This window comes from Trichosurus vulpecula, chromosome 4 (genome assembly GCF_011100635.1).
Source record: "Trichosurus vulpecula isolate mTriVul1 chromosome 4, mTriVul1.pri, whole genome shotgun sequence".
Classification (NCBI taxonomy): domain Eukaryota; kingdom Metazoa; phylum Chordata; class Mammalia; order Diprotodontia; family Phalangeridae; genus Trichosurus; species Trichosurus vulpecula.
The window spans coordinates 190,842,630-190,862,362 of record NC_050576.1 but is presented as its reverse complement, the minus strand read 5'-3'; the positions used below and the strand labels follow the sequence as shown (position 1 = coordinate 190,862,362).

The following is a 19,733-nucleotide window of genomic DNA, read 5'->3' as shown; positions in this document are numbered from 1 at the left end:
GGGTAGTCAGTTGTAGGGATCTGAGTACTAGCCAAATTAGGAGAACTAAATTCTAGGTAACAGAAAATTCATAGTATTATAAGACTATTGTTTGGCATTCAGTGGTAGCAACATGTATCTTAGTTGAGAAAGTGGTCACCTTCTTGCCCTTGCCTTGTTTTAACTTCAGGAAGTCATGTCAAAGACATGTTATACTCATATTCTTACGTATGTAGCTAAAGTTATGTACCTGTCATTGAGGTCAGTGGTTCCAGGCTCAGCATAGAATTTTTCAATCATAGAAAGATCTGTAGGGTCCATTTAGTCTAAATCCTTTATTTGGGTATGAAGAAATTGACAGACAGGGGAAGTGATGTGCTCAAGGCCACATAGCTACCTAGTGGAAGAGCTAGGGTTGGGAAGTGTGGGGGAGAAAAATTATTCTCTGCCTGTATGTCTTAATGGAGCTTTCTACAGGTGAGCTGGGCCAGGTTCTCTGTCCTTTGGTTCCTGACTGGTGCTTGCCAGAATGTAAGCCACCACATGGACACCCTGCTCGGGGTGGAATCTCATTCCCTGGGCAGTCAACAAGCATTTATTAATCACCCACTATACGCCAGGCACTGTGCTAGGTACTTACAAAAACACTGTTCCTGTCCTTTTGATGGGGGAGACAATATGTGAATAACTGTGTATGTAGAGGATATATGGCAAGTAGATGGAAGGTACTTCAGAGTAGAAGGCACTGCCAGCTGGGGGGGACCCAAAAGGGCCTCCTACAGAAGGTAGAACTTGACCTGAGACTTGTTCTTAACACTCATTTAGTCTTTTCCAGCTGCTGATCTGGGTACCCTGCTGGTCTAATCTTTTCCCCATATCCAAAGATTGTTACCTGCAATTGAACTTGTTTGGGGGCAACTCTGATAAGAGGTTTCACTCCCGTGCTTTTAAGGTACAGCACGGTGTAGGGTCAGACCTGAGTTCTAGTCCCTGATCTGCCACTAGCTTGCTTTGGGATTTGGGGCAAGTCACTTCTCCTCTCTGGGCCTCAGTTTCCTCATCTGAAAATGAGGAAGTTGAGCTAGTTTCTTGGGTCTTTTTCAGACCTGACATTCTGTGAGTTTATTAACTGGGTGGAGGGTTGGCTAACCCCACCTTCATCTCTTCCACCAGGGATGCTACTCTGAGTGCCTGACTGCTTCACCCTGAAGGATGGCTGCGGACGGGCGTTAGAGTTGTAGAAGTCCTGGGCTCCGTCTGTCCATCTCTTTTGACACTTCTACAGCTCCCCATCCCTCCCCCCCCTTGCCCCAGCCACCAGCCCCTAGTGCCAGCTTCCCACGGGGCTTAGAGCCGGCATGAACTCTCCTAATGAGTCTGGTAAGAGGCTGTATTCCTTGTAGAATGGTGGGGGTGGAGGGTGGGGGGGTGGGGCCCTTAGGGTTATCTATATTTTCTGGGATAGATTTATTTCTGAGCCAAGCTGAGCAACTTTCATGGCCTTAGAGTCACAGGGTGACTGGGATTTGGGCTGGGGAGAGAAATGGTAGAGTAGGGAATGTAGAGGAAGGGGAACATAAGAATTTGACCGAATCATAAGTTTGACCATCTTTATGATCAGGTCTTGGATATGGAACTGTCAATAAATTAGTCTAATCCCTGTCCAGCTAAGGGTTACTACCAGTCTCTATCTCCAGTCTTGTACTGGGGGATGTTTTTTTGTGTGTGTGTGTGTGTGTATGTGTGTGTGTGTATGTGTATGTGTATGTGTCTCTGTCTTATCTATCTGTCTGTCTCAAGTAGTCTCCTTCCCCCCATGTCTAACTACAGAGCCTAGCCAGAGCCCTGGACAGATCTGGAGAAGCTAGTAGACACTAACCACTACCATACTTCTCCTCCCCCTCACCAAAATTACTCCCCTACTTCAGCCTCCTGGAGATGTCGGATTCCTGATCTGGGGTCTGTGTGACTAAGGTTTCCTGGTACTCCCTGCCCCCACCCCAGATCACCATGGCTTGGCTGCTTTCACCTGTGGGAACCTGGGTGTGTCTGCATGTATCCGTGGGTCTGTGTGCATGTTTGTGGGTGTGTAGCCATGTGGTCTGGGCTGGTCCCCTAGAAGTTTCTCAGAAGGGTTATGTTTCACTGTGGTTAGAGTAATAACTGCAATCGTTCCTTGGCTGTCTTTTGTGACTTCTGCAGAACTCTAAAGCTTATAGGAATCTTACTCAGCTTCTCCCTTGTTTCTCTTACTTCCTTTTCCCTATAGAAAATGGGAATTCCTTTTCCTATGTGCCAGGCCTCTTGCTTACAGTTTTGCAGAGACAGATTTAGGAATGAACCCAGCAATCATTTTCCTCTTCCTTTCCCTGGTTCCATAGTTCCAATTTAGTCTAAGAAATGGGAGGTGAAGACTTCTGTCAGAGGCAGCTTGCAGGAAGGTACTTAGAGGCTTTCATAGGCTCTGGGAAAATGGCAGCATGTTGGTGGGATTCCATGAACTGTTAGAGAGCTATGCCATGGAATGTTGGATGTGGTAGGAGGCCACTTTCGGTAGGGATGCAGTAGGGTCATTGGGACTAGAGGGAGCAGTGATGCCCACCTTCCTCTTCTGGAGATGCTAGGGTCTTGGCCCCTGAGCACTGACTCCAGGATAAGGAGGTTGTAGGCCCAGGGGTAGTAGTTTTATTTGCTAATGAGGGATGGGTCTCCTCCATGTCTAACACATTTGACAGCTTCTTGGCTTTCTACTGAAACTGGACTCTCTGAAGTTGGGGGCTGATGGAATCAGCTGGGGGTTCTAGTCAGCTGGCCTTTCAGTTCCTTCCTGGGTAGGGTTGGAAAAGATCTATTGTTTTCTTTGGGTAGGATAAAGGCCTGATCTCCTGCTAGGCAAGGAGAATGCCAATGTGGGAACTGTGAGGTCTAAGGTGGAATCTGTGAGAGGCCTCCCCAAAGGCCAAAAAGCTTTAGTAAAATCTCCCTCTGACTAACTCTAAGGGGCTTTGCTTGGGTTAAAGTTTCTTTATGGTCCCTGGACAGTATTGGCGTTGTGGCTGTGATTAATTGCTCTGGCCTAGCAGAGAATTTCCCAGCGCCTCTGCCTTTTGTGAAACTCTCACAGTCTCCTGTGAGGAGACTTAGGAGAGCCTCCTCTGATATTTTGTGGATAAGCCATCAATGCCCACTTTTTAACATGTCAGGGGATTCTAGCTTTCAGTTTCCTCCACTATATAATAAGAGTGGCCTAGAGGATGTGGAAGGTCCCTTCCAGGCCTGGCATTCTGTGGTTCTGTGATTCCACAGAAATAAAGCAAGATCCTCCACTTGTTTTAGTTTTCTCAGTGCCTGAAACCTTTTCTGTCTGCCCCTAAATTTAGCAATTTATTAAACACGCATTTATTAAACATTTCCCATGTGCTAAAGGTGCTAAGTGCTAAAAGCCTACTGTGTGCAGGGTTTCCTGAGGCCTAATCAAGCAATCAACAGGTATTTATTGTCTACTGTTTATCAGGCCCTGAGGATACAAAGACAAAACGAAAGGACTCCTGCCCTCCAGAAGCTTATGTTCTATCAAGGGAAAGAACGTGTCCATAGACAAAATAAAATACAAGCCATTTTTGAGGAAGAGGTGTTGCTAGTTGAGGGTATAAAGGAAGAGGTATCCAGAGAGGCCTCATGGGAGGTGGAATTTGAGTTGAGCTTTGAGAGTCAGAGGTGACCTTAATTGCGCCAAGCATTTAGAGGGGGATAGGGATGGGAGGATGGGCTGTTAAAAGAGCAAGCTATGACTTGACCCCTGTCTCAAGGAGTATATGACCTTTATAAAAGGCAGGCCTTTGTTGTACTTAGAGCAAGATAGACTTTGAAGTTTTCTGTTTTGGTTACCTTCCCAGGGCATTCGAAAACAATTTTTTTACCTTTGGGTCCTAATGAAAACAGGATCTCAACTCTATTTCCCCACTTGCCCTGTTTTCTGGGCCTGGTGAGAGGCAGCAAATGAAGCCATACCTGCTCCTTGATGTCACCTTCTCTTTGGGAGTACATCTGTGCTTCAGGTAACCAGGGATCCAGGGTTTAGGGCTCCTTTGACAATTTCAGCTTATTATTGAAGCTGAGATTCTAAGGGTCAGTACTGCCTCCCCTGCCTTACTGGTTTTGATCTCAAGTACCAGCAAAGTTGAGGAACTCAGGGTTAGTGGAACTGAGTGCTGACCTTAGGCTGGTTGCAACTTCTGCCCTTTTCCCCCTGACACTGACTGCCCAGAGAGGATAGGAGCCAGGCCTTTGTAATTCGAGTCAACCCTAGAACTGGGAACTTGGGAAGGAGGTGGACACAGCTCTCTATACCCTTTGGAGGGGGAAGACAGGTGTCACAGCAACACCTTGTGTTTGTGCAAGAGGCTTCTACCCAAGATCCCTAAGCACTGCACACTTTCTCTCTTTCCTCCTCCCAAGAGTCAGAGAGGGAACAGCATTCCCCTCTTTTTTGGACAGCAAGAGAAACTGGGGCATGAAGGTGGAGTGGAGTAGAGAACCTAAGATTCTGGCTTCCCTGCCTCAGGCTCTACTTATTAAACCTTGATGCCTATCTTGAAAAAAGAAGCCAGCTGGATGGCAGAAGCAAAAAGTGGGTTAGCATTGTGGTTGAGCAGGGGTCTGGGAACCTGGACTCCTCATGCTAACTGTTGGACTCCAGAATTTTTCTGTGTTCAAAGAAGATTAGACTATGCCTCCATTTTCATTTCCCTCCTCTAATTTCTACACTGTTTGGAGAGCTTTCTACCCAAAGGCTCTGAGACTACTATGGTGTTTGTGTGCAGAGGGGTGTGTGTGTGTGTGTGTGTGTGTGTGTGTGTGTGTGTGTGTATGTGTGTGTTTGGGTGTTTGTGTTGCCTCTTAAATTATTAGCTTCTTTGGAGACTGAGCTTTCAACTCTCTTTATTTTTCCTTGGATTTAACATCACATGGGAATCTTAAGCCTATGTACTGGGCAGGCTGTTGGTAAAAGGTAGATGTCATAGTGAGGGTAGGTTGTTGACTACCTCAGGGTCTCTAAAAGAAACCTGGTTTCAGGAATGGCTGAAATCTCCCTGGCCCCCTGCCTGTGAAACAAAATTTTGGTTTGATTACTTGCCTTTGAGATTTAGGATGTGTTGCATACTGGTGTTCTACCCTTCCTTAGTCCCATTCTCCCCGCCCCCTTTCCCCCTGCAATTCTCTACCCCAGGAATTTGATTACTAAAATTCCTTGGAGAGCTAGGCTGTGGATTGTTCCACTCTACATTCCAAAGTGGAGGGGCTGGTGATGCCAGAACCCCAGATGAGGGGGACTAGAGCGAAGTTGTTTCTGTCTGGGGGGGTGGAGCCAGTATAGGCAGATTCTTGAGTGGGAGTTAGGAAGACTTATATGGCAAGAGAGAAAGATAAAACAACACATGGACGAGTGAAGGGGTGAAGTTAGATATCAAGAACTTTCAGCTTTCCTTGGGAGATTCCTGAAAAATAGGATTTTGTCCACTCAGATGTCTGAATTGGGTTAGATGTGCCCCCTGAAAGGAGGTAGAAGGAGAATGACCCTCAGGGTCCTTGAAGCTTGAGGATCCAGGGAGCTATAGTTGACTTAAGTAGGATCTACCTTTCCCTGAAATAGGAAGCACCAGGGATGCTAGCCTCAGGCCTCTGGGTCCTACTGCTTTTAGTGGTCATGCACTTGAGGGCAGGCCAGTAGTAATTGCTAGACCAGTCCTTCCCTCTTCAAAGTAGGAACTCTTTTACTCCTCACTGTTTGTAAGTTGGATAAGGTTGGAGTGGGATAGGGTGTGAGAACTGGGTGGTTTGGCATACCTTTGGAAATATGGAAACTGATCCAGCTCTTCTCTTCCCCACTCCCCTGATGTAGTAGGGATTCCCATTTGTAAATTCCTTTCCCTTTGCATGCTGCACCCAGCTCTTCCTTACTTCAGAGGTAGGGCAGGGGATAGCCTGCCCTTCTGGTTGTTCCCAGCTTGGGTGGGTGGAGTCCTGAACTGGCCAGGCAGGACTCCTGTATTTAAGTCTTGCTGAATGACCTGTAGTTAACTCTTCCCTCTTCTGTGTGCCTCATATAGGGGGGACATTATGCTGTCCTCCCTCTCGTCCATATAGTGATTTATATTCCGATAAACTTTGAAGGTGGGATATGGAAAATGGGTAATGAAAATTGAATGCTTGGTATCTTTTCCCTTTGCTCCTCTTCCCTGTTGAGAGAGACTTTAGATCATCTCTTCCTCTAAATCTGCAAAAGCCAAGGAGCAGAACCACCTTCCAACTCATCTGGAAACCAGGGAAATTGACTTTTATGTCATATAGTTCCTCAGTTTCCTATCTTGATCCTCTTTCTCCATCCTCTATCCCAACTCCATCCTAATGGCAGTCAGGTGCTTTGAAATTTCTAGATAGTGAATTTTGGAGTAGGGAATTTATAGGTAGTACAGAGCTGGTTGGCCCTTGGGATTTCTCCTTTGTCCTTGGTTGGCCAGTTCCCCTTCCTGGCCCTTGACATGAGTATGAGGTCATCCTGTCTAGCAGAGAGGATCGGTGTCACTGGCTCTCTGCCCAAGGGGGGAGAGGGCTTAAAATAGCAACAGTGACATCAGGTAGGGGGAGGGGGCAGCCTAGAAATAATCTGGCTATTAAAAGGCCTCATCGAGGTCAGGAGGACAGACTCAGCACACTGGAAGGCACAGATCGAGGCGGGGAGGGGTTTGACAGGCACCATTCCTGACCATGCCCTGGGCCTTGCCATCTCAATACCTGGCCAGTCAGGGCATCTTCCTAAGACTGGCAGTGAAGCATAGTAGACTCTGCTCTGCCTGCCTATTGCCCTGTTGGACCTGCCTAGTGCTTCAAGCCAGGGCAGTGGGCTCTCTGCCTGGGAACCTCTGAGCTATGTTCTTGGAGGGGAAACTGAGCCCTTTGAAGCCAGGCACATCAAGGGATCAAACCAAAATGTCCTGGCTATGTCATCTGGATCCTTTCTGGGAGGTAAGGGAATAGATAGTGATTTTTGTCTTTTTCTGGACTGTTGCTAGAAGCACTAGAGCAAGTGAGTAGGTCTGTGCCCTCAGGGAATGTGAACCTGCCAAGTTGAATGCCTTCCTTGGGATGAGTTGGGGTGATGGTGCTGGGGTACTGTTCCAGAAGAGGACCCTGTGAGGAGCTGGAGAAGATGACCCTATCTTCCCTGAGATTCCCATCAGTTCTCTTCCCTTCCCCCTTCCTTCTTGAATGGGTTAAGGAGGGGAGGAGGAGCCACTGAGCCCCGAAGGGCAATGAAAACCAAACAAATCTAACCCAGTTAGTCTCCCAGCTGTTGGAAATGAGAGTGGTTGTTCCAGATGTTCCATGCAGCCTCCAGGGGAAGCCTCTGTTCCTGAGCTGAGCTGGCCCTGCCTGCTACCCTTTCTCCAGGCTTTTCCAGTTTCCCTACCTGTTCCATCTGGGGTGTGGGGTGGGGTGAAGGAAAAGTGGTAGAGGATCAAGTCTGGCTTCATTGTCTACCGAGTCACTCCCACCCAGAGAGCTAGACAGGGAGCCAGACTTGCATAGACACACTCCACACAGCCATCACTTCTTGTTCCTTTCCCCATCTTCAGCCCACCCTCCCAGCCAAGCTTTTTGTGGCCTTAGCCATCGGCACAAGGCCCTCCCCCCTCCCCCCATTTGGTGCTTCCTCTCAGAGTGGAACGCCTCCCTTCCCCCTCCCCCCTTGGGGCCTCCGCCAGGCCCAGGCTCCTGGCAGCCGGCCTGAGGCTCCCTGAGCATGCTCCACCTATTTATAGCTTGGGCCCTCCCCCCATTGCTATTTCAGTCTTCTGCCAGCTGCCGGCTCATTTGGGAAGGAGCGGGGGAGCCGGGCCCAGAGCTGTCACCCAGGGACTGGGCATGCCGAGATCCCAGCCCCTGAGCTCCCCTCCTTGCCCCTGAGCTCTTGGCTCTCCAGCCTGTGATATTCCTTTTCTCCAGGCCTGGGAGTGACTGACTGTTGCCTGCTTTCTCTCTCCTAGATCTATTCCCAGAGTCTGAAAAAGGGCTAGATAGGCTAGGCGGGTTGATTGCTAGTTTTGAGTTAGGCTGGCAGGATCTGGAACCTCCTGACTTCTACCAGTGTGTGCCCAGGCTGGATGTGGTGAAGGAGCTGGAGGACCAAGGGAGCTGTGGAGCAGTGAGGGCCTTAGTTTGGCCCATCTTTGGACTCACTGCTTCCCCCTCCCCACAACCTTGGCATGCTGCTGATGTCCAAGGCCCAGGGGATGGTCAAGATGCTGCAGACCATATATGAGACGGAATCCTGTTTCTCTTCAGATGGGATGTCGGGCCGGGAGCAGTCCTTGGAAATCCTGTCTCGGACTCCTCTCCACAGCATCCCTGTGGCAGGTAAGCTCCATAGCTTGCCCAGCTATCCTGTCATTCTAGACAGGTAGCATAGGCTCATGGTTCCCGTGCTTGCCTCAGGCTTTGTATCTGACCTTGGGGAGAGTAGCTCCTGGACCTCATTTTCTTCTTGGCAGATATTTGGGTGAAGGGTGGTAGGGTCCCGTAAGCCATAGTTTCTCTTGGATTTGGTTTCCCTTCTTTGTGTTTGTTGGAGTCTTCCAGCTGCTCACTGTTTTCATATTCTACTGCAAGAGGATGAGGGGAACAAAAAGGCAAAGAACCCTGGATCTGGGTTCAAATTCTGGTTCTGGCACTGGGGGATCTTGGGAAAGTCCCTTAAGTTCTCTGAGCTCTGAGTTCTTCCTCAGCTGTAAAATGAGGATAATATTTGCACTGCCTACTTTACAGAGTTAGTATGAGGAAAGCCTCAAAGCACTTATATAAATACAAGTTGTTATTACCTGATCTATTCCCTTCCCCACCGCCTTCCAGGGTCTGTAGTATCCTGGGGGAGACTGGATCACTGGAAGAGCCCAGGCCCAGTTGGCACCATCCTCTAGTAGGTTGCCCTTTTCCCGGGATTTTGAGAGAGTGAGTGACAGTGTTAGTTTGTGTTTTGGGAAAATGGGAAGAAACACTGCTCCCAGATGCTGTCACTTAGGTCTTCTGTAGATGGGTACAGGTGAGCTATATTGTGTATCTGGCACCTGGAAGGGGGAGGAGGCTGAGCAGTGTAGGAGCCAAGTGAGAGGACTGGTATCCAGGGCTCCCATTGCCTGGGCCGGTCAGCTTCACACTCAGGATGCTGCTATCTCTAGTTCTTCCGTCTTCAGTTTCTTTCTCTTTAGGGACCAGAGAATGAAATGGTTATTCTCTGCTGATTATACGTGTGTATGTGGAGGGATTTCATAGATAGCTATACCACCTAAGTATGTTTTAGCAACAGGAAATTATTTTGTCTTTGGTTCTAACCACTCCCTCCCCCCACTCTTAGGTACCGGTTGGCAGTATCTGGGGCCTCCCTGGCACAGCCTTCCTACCAGTCCGGCACCACAAGATGCTTCCTCCAGGGAGCGGCTTTCCTGGCAAAATGCCTACCCCACCCCTCCTGGCAGTGGCTTGGCACTCAGGAGTGTATGTGTGGGGGATGGGGTGGGGAGGGAGAGTGTCCTTGTTTCTGGATGTATGTGTTTTGAGAGGACCATCCCTAGTCACAAAAGAGGTGGTCATATGTGACTGGCATTGAGTTGTTGTTGGGAAAGATACCTACAAGAGGGAAGCATGGGTCCTTGGGGTTTTCTTTGTTGTGAAGTGTGGGAGAGAGGACTTAGTGCTTCATGGGGAGTTGTTTGGAAAAAGTCAGGGCACAAACTGTCATCTGCCTAGATAAGGAAGCCTGCATGGTCCTAATTGGGAGCGCTGAAATACCAGATGTTACTATCCCTGATGCTGGTAAGTGCATCTGGGTGTATGGGGATTCACCTACTGCTGGCCGCCTACTAGGCTTCTCTAAAGCTCTCTGTTCTAGAAGCATCCCTCTAAAAGCTTGCTCCCCGGAGCAGGTAAAGGGTCTGACCGCATAGATCACTTGGTCTGGGGCAGTCCACTCTGATGTCTTTGCTGCATGTGTTTCTTCCCTTGCCCCCTAGAGAGAGGCTGCCAAACCAGATACCTCTCCAAGTCTCCTTCCCTCAGCCTGTCCTGGGCCATTTAGAAGGTCAGACCATATGCATATCTACACCCTCAGTTTCCTAGAAAATCCCCATAGTATTTGCCCTGCTTCCCTTCTTGAAGTTGCCTGTTCAACCCAGCCCCCATTCCTAGTTCTGGTACCTTAGTTACTCCTTTTCTCCTGGCCCCTTAAAAGTGTGGTCCATGTGTTGGCAGTCCGGAGGTGTGAGTCACCTCAGCAACCCAGAGAGAGGGTTAAGAATGTTCCCCCTGCAAGGCTCTGGTGTTGTCGCTGTGACGTGGGCTGGGGACGGATATAGGACTAGAGCTTGGTTTTTTTTTTTTTTGGACTCTGGAATGTAAACAGATGTTTCAAATAGAAACGCTTTAACCTTCAGGTTTGGAAAAAAGACTCCCCTCCAGATAAACATGGGTCTGCAAGAGCTTGTTGTTCTGTTCCCTTTCCCACCAAGCCCCCTTCTCTTTCCCCTTCCCCGAAGATCCCTTGATGTGCCTCGATGAGCAAAAGGCCTGATTCAGAAGAGATTGGGGAACTTTACTGGGGCAGCCCTTCAGGATTTTGCCTTTCCTTGCCCCTTTGGAATGATAGCTTTTTCTGTCACCCTAGGTTTTTCAGAGCTGGCTATCTGTTAGCCTCCCCTCTGGGCAGCAGGACTTTTGTTTCTAGCTCACTGACCTTGATGGATTCTACAGGTTTTTGGGTCTGGTTGCCCCATAAGAGGATTGTACCTGGATCATACCCTGGTTTCTGACTTGAGCCTCAGGTGGTTGGGGAAGGCAGGCGGTGGTAAAAGGCCCTTCCCAGTGTATAGCCGGAGTGGGGTGGGGGGGAAGAACAAAACTTGAAAGTGCTGGCTGAAAGTCAGATGGACTTTCTGCTATTCCTATTTGGGGCATGGCATCCTAGTTGCAGCCTGTGGACAGTCAGGACAAGGGATTTGTGTACCCTAGGCAAGGTTTCAAAATTGTCCATAGCAGATGTTTCCCTCTTCCCCCACCACTACCATCAGGGAAATTATAAGTATAATTTAACCTCTTAAAATAGTACTTGCATTGCTGTCCTCCAGAGACTTGGAGCCTTCGATCTCTCTCATGTGACTTGTCAATAAATAAATACCTACATGCCATAGAATTTTTACAGCACTTACGATATGTGCGTTGTGGAATATTTAATATTAGGTACCCTTGTTGTGCTCTCCATGCCTGTTGAATTCTAGTTGCCTACTTTGCATGTCCCTAGTCCTACTTCTGCTAATGTCTAGTAAGTAGCTTTGTCTCACTGGACAGAGACATCTCTATGGCCCAAAGCAGGTAGTTTATCATAATGGCAATCATTGCTCTGAACCAGGAGTTCCTAGTATATTCACATCTTAGCTTGGGCAGTGGGATCAGCTATCGCCAAGAGAGTCAACCTAGGGCAGTGGGTATGTTTAAGATTTAAGAATTGCATGTTGTTTCTGAGGTCTAACCCAAACCCACATTGGGGTTTGGAGTCTCTTTTCCTCTGTGGCTCTCAGTTTCTCCCTCTGTGCTGGGGGGAGTTACAGCCCTCCTGGTTTTGAGGAATGTAGGGAGATGTGGTATATTATAAATGGGGACTGGTGGCATTATTAAAATGCAGGTGTTTATGAAAGTGCCATAGCCTGTGAAGGAAGAAGGCATGACATGTCAGTGCCTTCTCCCTACAGTTCAAGTGAGAATTCTGCTTGAGTGAATACCCAGGAAGGGAAGGGTATTATGTGTACATATGGGAACCTGGGGGATTGGAAAATGTTAGCTGGAATCCCCTGGGCTACTGGTCTTCTGTGGGTTCCTTGAAACTGTTCACTGCCAAGCTACCCGTGTTATATGCATGTGTGTGTGTGTGTGTTTGTGTGTGTGTGTGTGTGTGTGTGTATGCTTGAGTAGGTGGGGGTGGGGAGGGAGGGAGTAAGGGAAAGGGCAGGAGTGGTAGAGAATAGATAGTACATATTAGCATATTAGAAAGATTTTGCTTTGTGTTTACAGAAATCAGTCACTACTTGGGTTTGGTAAAGACTTTCATCTTCTATTGGAAGCTTCTATTTAGGGGCTCTGCACCTGAGGGGATGATCCAAGAAAGAAGTTGTGCACCAACACTTTACCCTCCCACTCCCAACACCAGTAACCTCCTCTTGTGTTTGTAGCTCTCAGCTGTTCCCTTCCCAGCTTGGCAGCTGCCAGACCGGAAATCAGATTAGCTGTGTCCACACAGCTGGAACAGCTGTCTGGTCACTAGTAGAAGACATTAGGGGCAGCTTAGGGTCACTATGCTGGCAATGTGGAATAGGGACTGGGGCAGAATTGGGTGGGGGGAGGGTTGCAGAGATCATCTTGCCAAGGGGATGACACCAACAGTTATGGTGGGCGGCATTAGTGGAACTGGATAGTCCCAAAGTGCATTGGGTTAAATCCCCTGAAACCTTAAGGAGAATTATCCTTTGCTGTCCTTGCAGGAGGATAGGGAAGGAACAAAGGTAGGTAGCATTCTCGATGCCTGGATTATTGGAAGGCTATAGATGTCTAGAGACTAGCAGTATTGAACAGCAGGGGGAAAGGGAGATGGGGTCAGTCTAGGTAGCTGGTTGGGCAACATTTACGGGCAAGTAATCCGCAGTATTAGCAGAACTAGCTGGAGGTATGGCCTGGGATTAGGATGTAGATAACTTTTGATCCGCTGTTGTAGAGAGTAATTTCTAGTGACATAGCTATAAACTTACAATGGCTAATGATCCTTTAATATCTGGGGCTAGGTTTTAAACTAATTATTATGATTTATATAGATTTATAATTATATAACTCTGTAGGGTTTATATAGCTTTCTTCACAGCAACCCTGTGAAGTAGGTAATGCAAGTGTTATTATCCCTGTTTTACACATGGAGAAACTGAGACTCAGAGAGGTTAGGTGACTCATCCTCACAACTAATGTTGAGCCAGGAAGCAAACTGAAGTGTCCTGGCTACATGTTGAGCACTTTCCCCATTACACCATGATGCCTGTTAGCCTTTATGTTTAAATATTCTTTAAAAGTAGGCTGGAAGAGGGAAGGTGACCCCCTAATCCATGGCTCTCTTGTCCACAGTATTTTCTACTCCAAGTTGGGAAACCTTATGTTCTCTGCTTCCTTTTTTCCCATCCCCTCAAATTTTCCTTCCAAATCCATGAATATATGAGGTTATGAGGGAAGAGGAGGTCCCCCCAACCTGGTCTTCCCTCTCTCTAGCCTCCAGCTCCACCTGATTGGGAGCTGCCTGAATTCGCTTTTCTGATTTGGGATCCCTGCATCCTTAAAGCTAAAACCATTCCCTTCTTTCCCTTGCACTGGGAAATTCTCTCATCATTTTATCCTTTAGATTACTTTTACTTTCCTCTTTGCTGGAGAAAAGGGAGGTTCTAGGTCTCTCAAAGTTCTTTTCACTGGTACATGAGAAGCATTTGTGATCCAGCTGCCATGAAGGGTACAACGGCACAGCTGCAGAGCACCTGCTTTGGAAGCCTAGCTCTTTTACTGCTTGCATGACTGTAGGCAGATCCTCAACCTTTTCTGAGGCTGAGCCTCAGTTTCTTCATCTGTGAAGTGAGGGGGTTGGACTAGGTGATTTTCTAGCTCTATAGGAATTGATTACTGAGATTGCTGGGGGTGTCATGGAGGAATAAGTGAGGAATCAGTGCTGTAATAGGGAGCCAAGCAGTGGTGCCCGAGATGCTGTGGCTTCTAATATTGGAGCTGCTGAAGATGAGGGAGATCCCTACTGGTCTGGGCTGGTGGGGGAGGGGAAAGAAACAGTCCTGAAGGAAGGAAGCAGGATCTCAGTGCCTTAGAGGAAGTAGCAGGGCTTTTGAGAGCAGCCTCCTTCCTTGCTTTGCTCTCAGCCCCCTTCTCTGTGAACCCTTACGTCTACCTGAGGGAAATAGATCCAGATTGCAGTAAAACTTCTTGGTCCTTGTTTAGTCAGAGGGTCCTAGACTCACAGTTAGTTCTGCAGTGCAGCCCCTTATTTCACGGGTGATGATGCTGAGGCTCAGAAGCTGAATGATTCCCCTTGGGGACACATGAAGTGAGTGGCAGGACTGTTTGTTCCCTTAAGAATGCAGAAACAGACAGTGGAGAAAATAATTTTACTGCCTAGGGGATGGGTTAGTTTTTTTTTTTCATCTAGGGAACTCAAACTAGTGCTCTTGGTTCCACACTTTCTCCTCCTGACCTTCTTCAGTACAGGAAAGGGCCATACTTTTCATTTTCCAGACAACTGAGGCAGCCGGGGCCATATTGCTTAGATGATGGCACCACTTCAGCCTGGCAAGAAAAACTCTTGGGAAATTGCTACTTGTTGGGGCCCTTCTTTTGGCTTGTCATCAACTCCTTTTCCTCCCTGTGGGGGCCCAGACCGCCTCTCTTTAGCCAATTGGACCATCTCTGAACCTGGTGTGGGGTAAGATGGAGTGTTGCTGTCGTGTGGCATGGTAGAGAGCCTCCCACATCACGGAGTAGAAAGCAGTGATTTGATGGCAGTGGACCCAATTGGGAATGCTGGCTCACCTGTTCTCCAGCTGTGAATATGGACAGGTCCCTTATCTCTGGGCCTCAGTTTATTCATCTGTGAAATAAAGGAGCTAAGTTAGATGATCTCTAAGGTTCCTTCTAACTCTAAATAGGTCATCGGTCAAGTATTATGCAGTAGCTATGTTCCAGGCACTCTACTGGGTGCTGGGGATACAGACAAAAATCAGAAGAGGCCTAAGGGCCACACTGTATATATACAGGACAAACAGGGACAACCATGTCATATTCTAGTCCTGTATATCTACCATTAGAAGTCACGCAGCTTTTCGGGGTTTCAGTTTCCTCATCTGTAACTAAACCATCTCAGAGGTCTCTCCTGCCAGCTGTAAGATTCTGAATCTCCTTTTCGGTCAGTAGTCAAGATCTGGTAGTTATTGCCAGGGGCTTCCTTTTTTGTGTCCCTAGTTTTTCAGACACTACAGAACAGTCTTGTATTCTTCTTACCCTGTTCTCTACTTCCCCCTAGTGCTTCCACCTACCTCCCAGCCCTCCCTGCCCCCTAGTCCCACTAACTCCAAGCTTTTGTGACTGCTGGCTCCTGGAGCTGGGTATTTTTAGAACCAGGTGCTAAGCTGATTAATGCTTCCAGGCTGACCCTTGTTCTTTGCCAGTCCACTCCCTGGTCTGCTCTTGGCCAGTATGGGTCATAAGGTTTCAAGGGCTGGTGGTGACATATCCCGAAAGAGGATCTAAGGCCAGGATACCTTGGTTTATTGTGCTTACAGGGAGAAGAGAAGACTTTGACCTTGCTTAGGCAGAGGTCCATTTTGGATAGCTTCCTGCCTATCCGGCCCTACTATTCTTTCCCCCGAACAACTCCCCTAGCCCACACAAACCTGTAACCAAATTTTGTTAATGTTGACTGAGGCCAAAGAAGTGGTCGTCTCTCAGAGCCTTCACCTCCTTCTTTTTGGGGATTGCGTCCATCTTTTATAGCTTCATTTCTGACTCCCCTCAGAATTTCAAGCATCAAAAGGATGACAGTAATGGACCTATGGAGATGAAGCAAGTAGGTTGGAAGTCCTGGTCTTGGGATGTGGGAAATGTTCATGGGGTGTTGACAGTATCTCTTAATGACAGTGATTTATGGCAGGGCTCTGAGAGGCTCTTCTGTATTATCTACTATGTCCAGTTATTTACCAAGTTCTGTTGATTCTACCTCTAGGATGTCTCTTGCATCTGTCTCACACTCCTTTCTATTTCTATTGTCATTATCCTAGAAACCACCCTTGTCACCTCTTGCAGAGAGGATTGAGTGTGGGTCCTGGTGTTAGGAAGACCTGAGGTTAACTCCTGTCTCAGACACTTACTAGTTGTGTGACCTGGGGCAAGTCAGTTAACCTCTTCTTGATTGAGTTTCCTCTTCTGTAAAATGGGAGGTAATAGTTCCCACCTCACAGTATAAGGATCAAATGAGGTAATAGGTATAAAGCACTTTTTAAACTTTAAAATGCTCTATGTTAGCTATTACTGTTTTGTAGTAAAACTTTTAGTGACTCCCTTTTGCCTACTGAATTAAAAAAAACAGTTTCTTGGTCTACCATTGGGAGCCCTTTGTCATCTGGCTCTGACATACCTTAGTGGCCTTGTGTCACATTATTCCCCTTTGTGTACTTTATGCTCTAAGCCATGCTAGGCTAGTCACCATTCCCTGATCTCAGCCTTCTGTCTTCTGACTCCATTCATTTACACAGAGTGCTTCACATACTGCTCCCCCTAGCTGTGCCTTCTTAGGCTTTCTTGTAAGCCGTTCCTGATTTTTTCCCCACCTCTCTCCCCATAGTTAGAAGTGCTTTCTGCCTCCCCCAATGTGATCTCTCTCATCTGCTCAGTAATTTTCTGACTTGTACTTATTTGTCTTACTGTTCCCTGCTAGGCTGCAAGTTTCCTGAGAGCAGGGACTCTGCCTTATTTTATTTTGTCTTTGGATTCCAAGGGCCTACCTTCCACAGTGCCTGCCACATAGTAGGCACTTAATAAACATCTTTTGAATTAGAGGGACTTGCCATAGTTATAGAGTGTGAGTAGGGGTCGTATTGGTATGAATGGTCCAGGTGGCTATCGGACCCAGGTTAGCGGGCTCCCTCTATCTGGTTTTCTCCTCCCTATTAGGAGTCTTGCTCTGGGCCTCACCACTGATGGCAGGCACTGGGGAGTGTAGCAGAATTCCCTGAAGTGTTATAGCAGCTTCCACTACCTAGTTCCTCTTGGGGAAAAGGGTCAGAGTCCTTGGGGAGGAGAAGAGACAATATAGGAGCGAAAGAAAAATGAGTCAGGAGTTGGCTGTGTTATTTTTGTAGTTATTGTCTTCCCTTCTCCAAGGGGGCCCAGAGGAGACAGAGCTAAGAGGAAAGGCTGTTTATCACATACCCTTTCTCTGAGGCCAGGCTGCCTCTTAGATCCATCTCACATTTGAGTCCTGGAAGTCCTCGCCCCTCTGGGCCGTCAATCCGGCCATTCTAGAGATTTTAGGGCTTTTACTTACACCCTAGTTTCCTTTCTATAAGGCTCTCTGAGCCTCCCCTGTCATTACTATGTGGGTAATAGGGTAGAAGTCTCCCCTTCTCTGATGAGACACGCCCACTTCCCCTCCCAGGCTACCTTGCTCCAGCAGCGATTGCTGCCATCTCCTTTCCTTTCCTGGGCAGAGGGCATGGAATTTGGGGTAAGCTTGGCACTAAATTTTTATAGGTACTGGAACCTCTTCTACCTCCTTTTTCCCTGACTCCATTGCCCAAGTTGGGCAGAATGCCCCCCCAGAAAGCAGGCTTCTGAGCCTTTTCCATTTCTTCTGGGCTAGGCTGGATAGCTTGACAGGTGTCTGTGTAGCTGGGAGAGGGGGACCCGTTCTTAGGGTTGAATTTTTTTCTTTCCTTGTCCATAGGAGTCTGGCTTCTGGAATTAGTATTCTTTGGTCCCTTGATTTCCTGTTTATATAAGAACAAGGTTGTGTGTGTGGAGGCTTGGGCAGGCCACTGTTGCTTGCGTACCAATGGGGCCTTTTGCCTCCTAAGCCGGGCCTGGGGAGGAGACTTCTCTTCCACTGTTCCCTAACATGCTGCTTCTGACATCAGTCAGTTCAGGGCCTGAGGCACAGTTACCAGCTGGGAGTTAGCCCTTCACCATCCCCTGCCCTTCTCTATGCCCACTTACTGCCTTGTGGAACAGCTAGTGTTGGTGCTACGTTGGGAGTAGCAGCTTGAACTTAGGTCCTTCCTACCCTTTGGCAATGCAAGACCTTCAGAAGAACAGAGGGGCTTTGACTTGGACTAGGAGTCTCAAAGAAGCAGCGTTCTCTCTCTGAGTTGACTCTGGTTTTGCCAAGAGCTAGAAGAAGCTAAGGGAGATCTGTAGGTTGGCCTTGCCATCCCTCCTGAACCAGTGTGCCCCCTCTTCCAACTCATTTACAGAGTTGGGGGCATAAGACAATCTCTGCTCCTAAACTGTGCCAAGGAAGGGTGTGTGTGTGTGTGTGTGTGTGTGTGTGTGTGTGTGTGTGTGTGTGTGTGAGAGAGAGAGAGAGAGAGAGGGAAGGAGGGAGGGAGGGAGAGAGAGAGAGAAAGAAAGAGAGAGAGAGAGGGAGGGAGGGAGGGGGAGAGGAGAGAGAGAGAGAGGGAGAGAATTTGTAACCCCACCCTCTTAGCCACATCTGGCCTTTACTGCAGATGTGGCTCTTGAGTTGTGGCCGCAAAGTCGTCAGTGTGGCAGCCGCTAAGGAATGTGCCCATTAGGGGAGGGGGTAAAGTGGGGGTTGGCCTTAGTCCTCTGTCAGTCTTCTCCAGGAGTTAACTTGGGGCACTCTGGAGAGTGAAGAGATACCCAGGCCACACAGGGATGTACTGCTGAGGTGGGGCGGGGGTGGGGTGGGGTGGGGTTCTGACAGGATATGGTACTCAGCCATCCTAGCATCCCTCTCTGTTCCTGCTCTGGTTTAGTCACTATTTCTGCTCTTGCCTTAATTGAGGAGAGACTGGACTATACAGTTGGGGTAGAGGGGACTGGGGCGGAATGGAGAGGAGGGGGCTGATCGTGGGGGGGAATTAGGTTGGAATCAGGGTCTGGGATACATCTTTGTAGCCTTGGCCTGTTTTCTGCTGTGCTTTGGGAAAGTCACCCTAGTTCCCTGCCTCCTTTTCTCAGCAGGGAAGAGGAATCCAGTCTATCAAAGTGCTTTGAGAACTATGGAGAAAGGAGCCAAATAAAGGAATGGGGTGAGGGCAAATCTCTACCTGTTCCAGTTCCTTTACCCCTGGCCGTGGCTGCCTTTCCTTTTGTCTGGAAGAGGGAGGGTTCTAGGCGTATAGACTAGGTTTGGGTTGTGTGCATGTGTGAGTTTGTGTGTGTGTGTGTGTGTGTGTGTGTACGCGCGCGCACAAGTGTTCACGTGTACACCTGCCTGCCTGTTCCTGTCCATGTTCCTGTGATTTTCACCAGAAGTGGATGAAACAGTAATTTTAGGACAGTGTTGTGGGGGGCTGGGGCAGGAGGTCATAACTTTTCTCTAGTAGAACTGTTGGAACCATCTATTTCTTCCTTTGGGCCACCTGAGCCCACTGCTAACTGTAGGGCTCTGCCCTGACATTTATTAAATGGACCTTCCCCCTCCCCCTTTCTTTCCCCTAGGTGTTCCTCCATGGCTGGGTGTCTGTTCCCTAAACCTTAGCTCCACCTTCCCTCTGCCATCCTGTTTCATCCCTTTTCCTTCCCCGTCTCTCCTCCCACCTTCCTTCTTCTGCCTTCCCTCCTATTCTGTCATCATCCCTCCACCCCCCTCGCCCTTCTTTCCTTCTCTCTCTCTGCACAGCTGCTGTTTGGCTCACTCTATATATAGCGGCATTTTCAGGGTAATTACAATAAAACTGTTGAAAGGAGATAATCCAGCAAAGGAAGCAGACTTTGGCTCCCCAGCTCAGCCCTCCCCTTCCAGACAGGCCCAGCCCAGCGCCACTGCACTCGCCGTTGCCTCCAGTCCTGTTCTTCCTTGTCCCCATCCTACTTTGTAACTCTGGAATGTTTGTGAGGAGAGGTCTTCTTTCTCACTTATTTAGCCTCCCTATCTG

General features: G+C 48.3%; 1 protein-coding gene across 5 annotated transcripts in view; it reads left to right on the top strand.

Annotated features, from left to right (window-relative positions):
- HDAC5 (histone deacetylase 5) overlaps positions 1–19,733 on the top strand; it is a 39,804-nt gene that overhangs the window by 6,434 nt on the left and 13,637 nt on the right. Inside the window, exons 2-4 of one of the 5 annotated variants that reach the window (XM_036753864.1) lie at positions 1,153–1,359; positions 8,326–8,397; positions 9,392–9,531. Coding sequence is in view for 4 of the 5 variants with exons in the window: in XM_036753860.1 (XP_036609755.1) it covers positions 8,247–8,397 (151 nt within the window). In the remaining variant the exon portion in view is untranslated. Of the gene's footprint in view, positions 1–1,152; positions 1,360–3,973; positions 4,038–7,856; positions 8,398–9,391; positions 9,532–19,733 lie in introns of those variants that run through there. The other 4 variants (XM_036753862.1, XM_036753861.1, XM_036753863.1 and 1 more) reach the window with 4 other exon arrangements.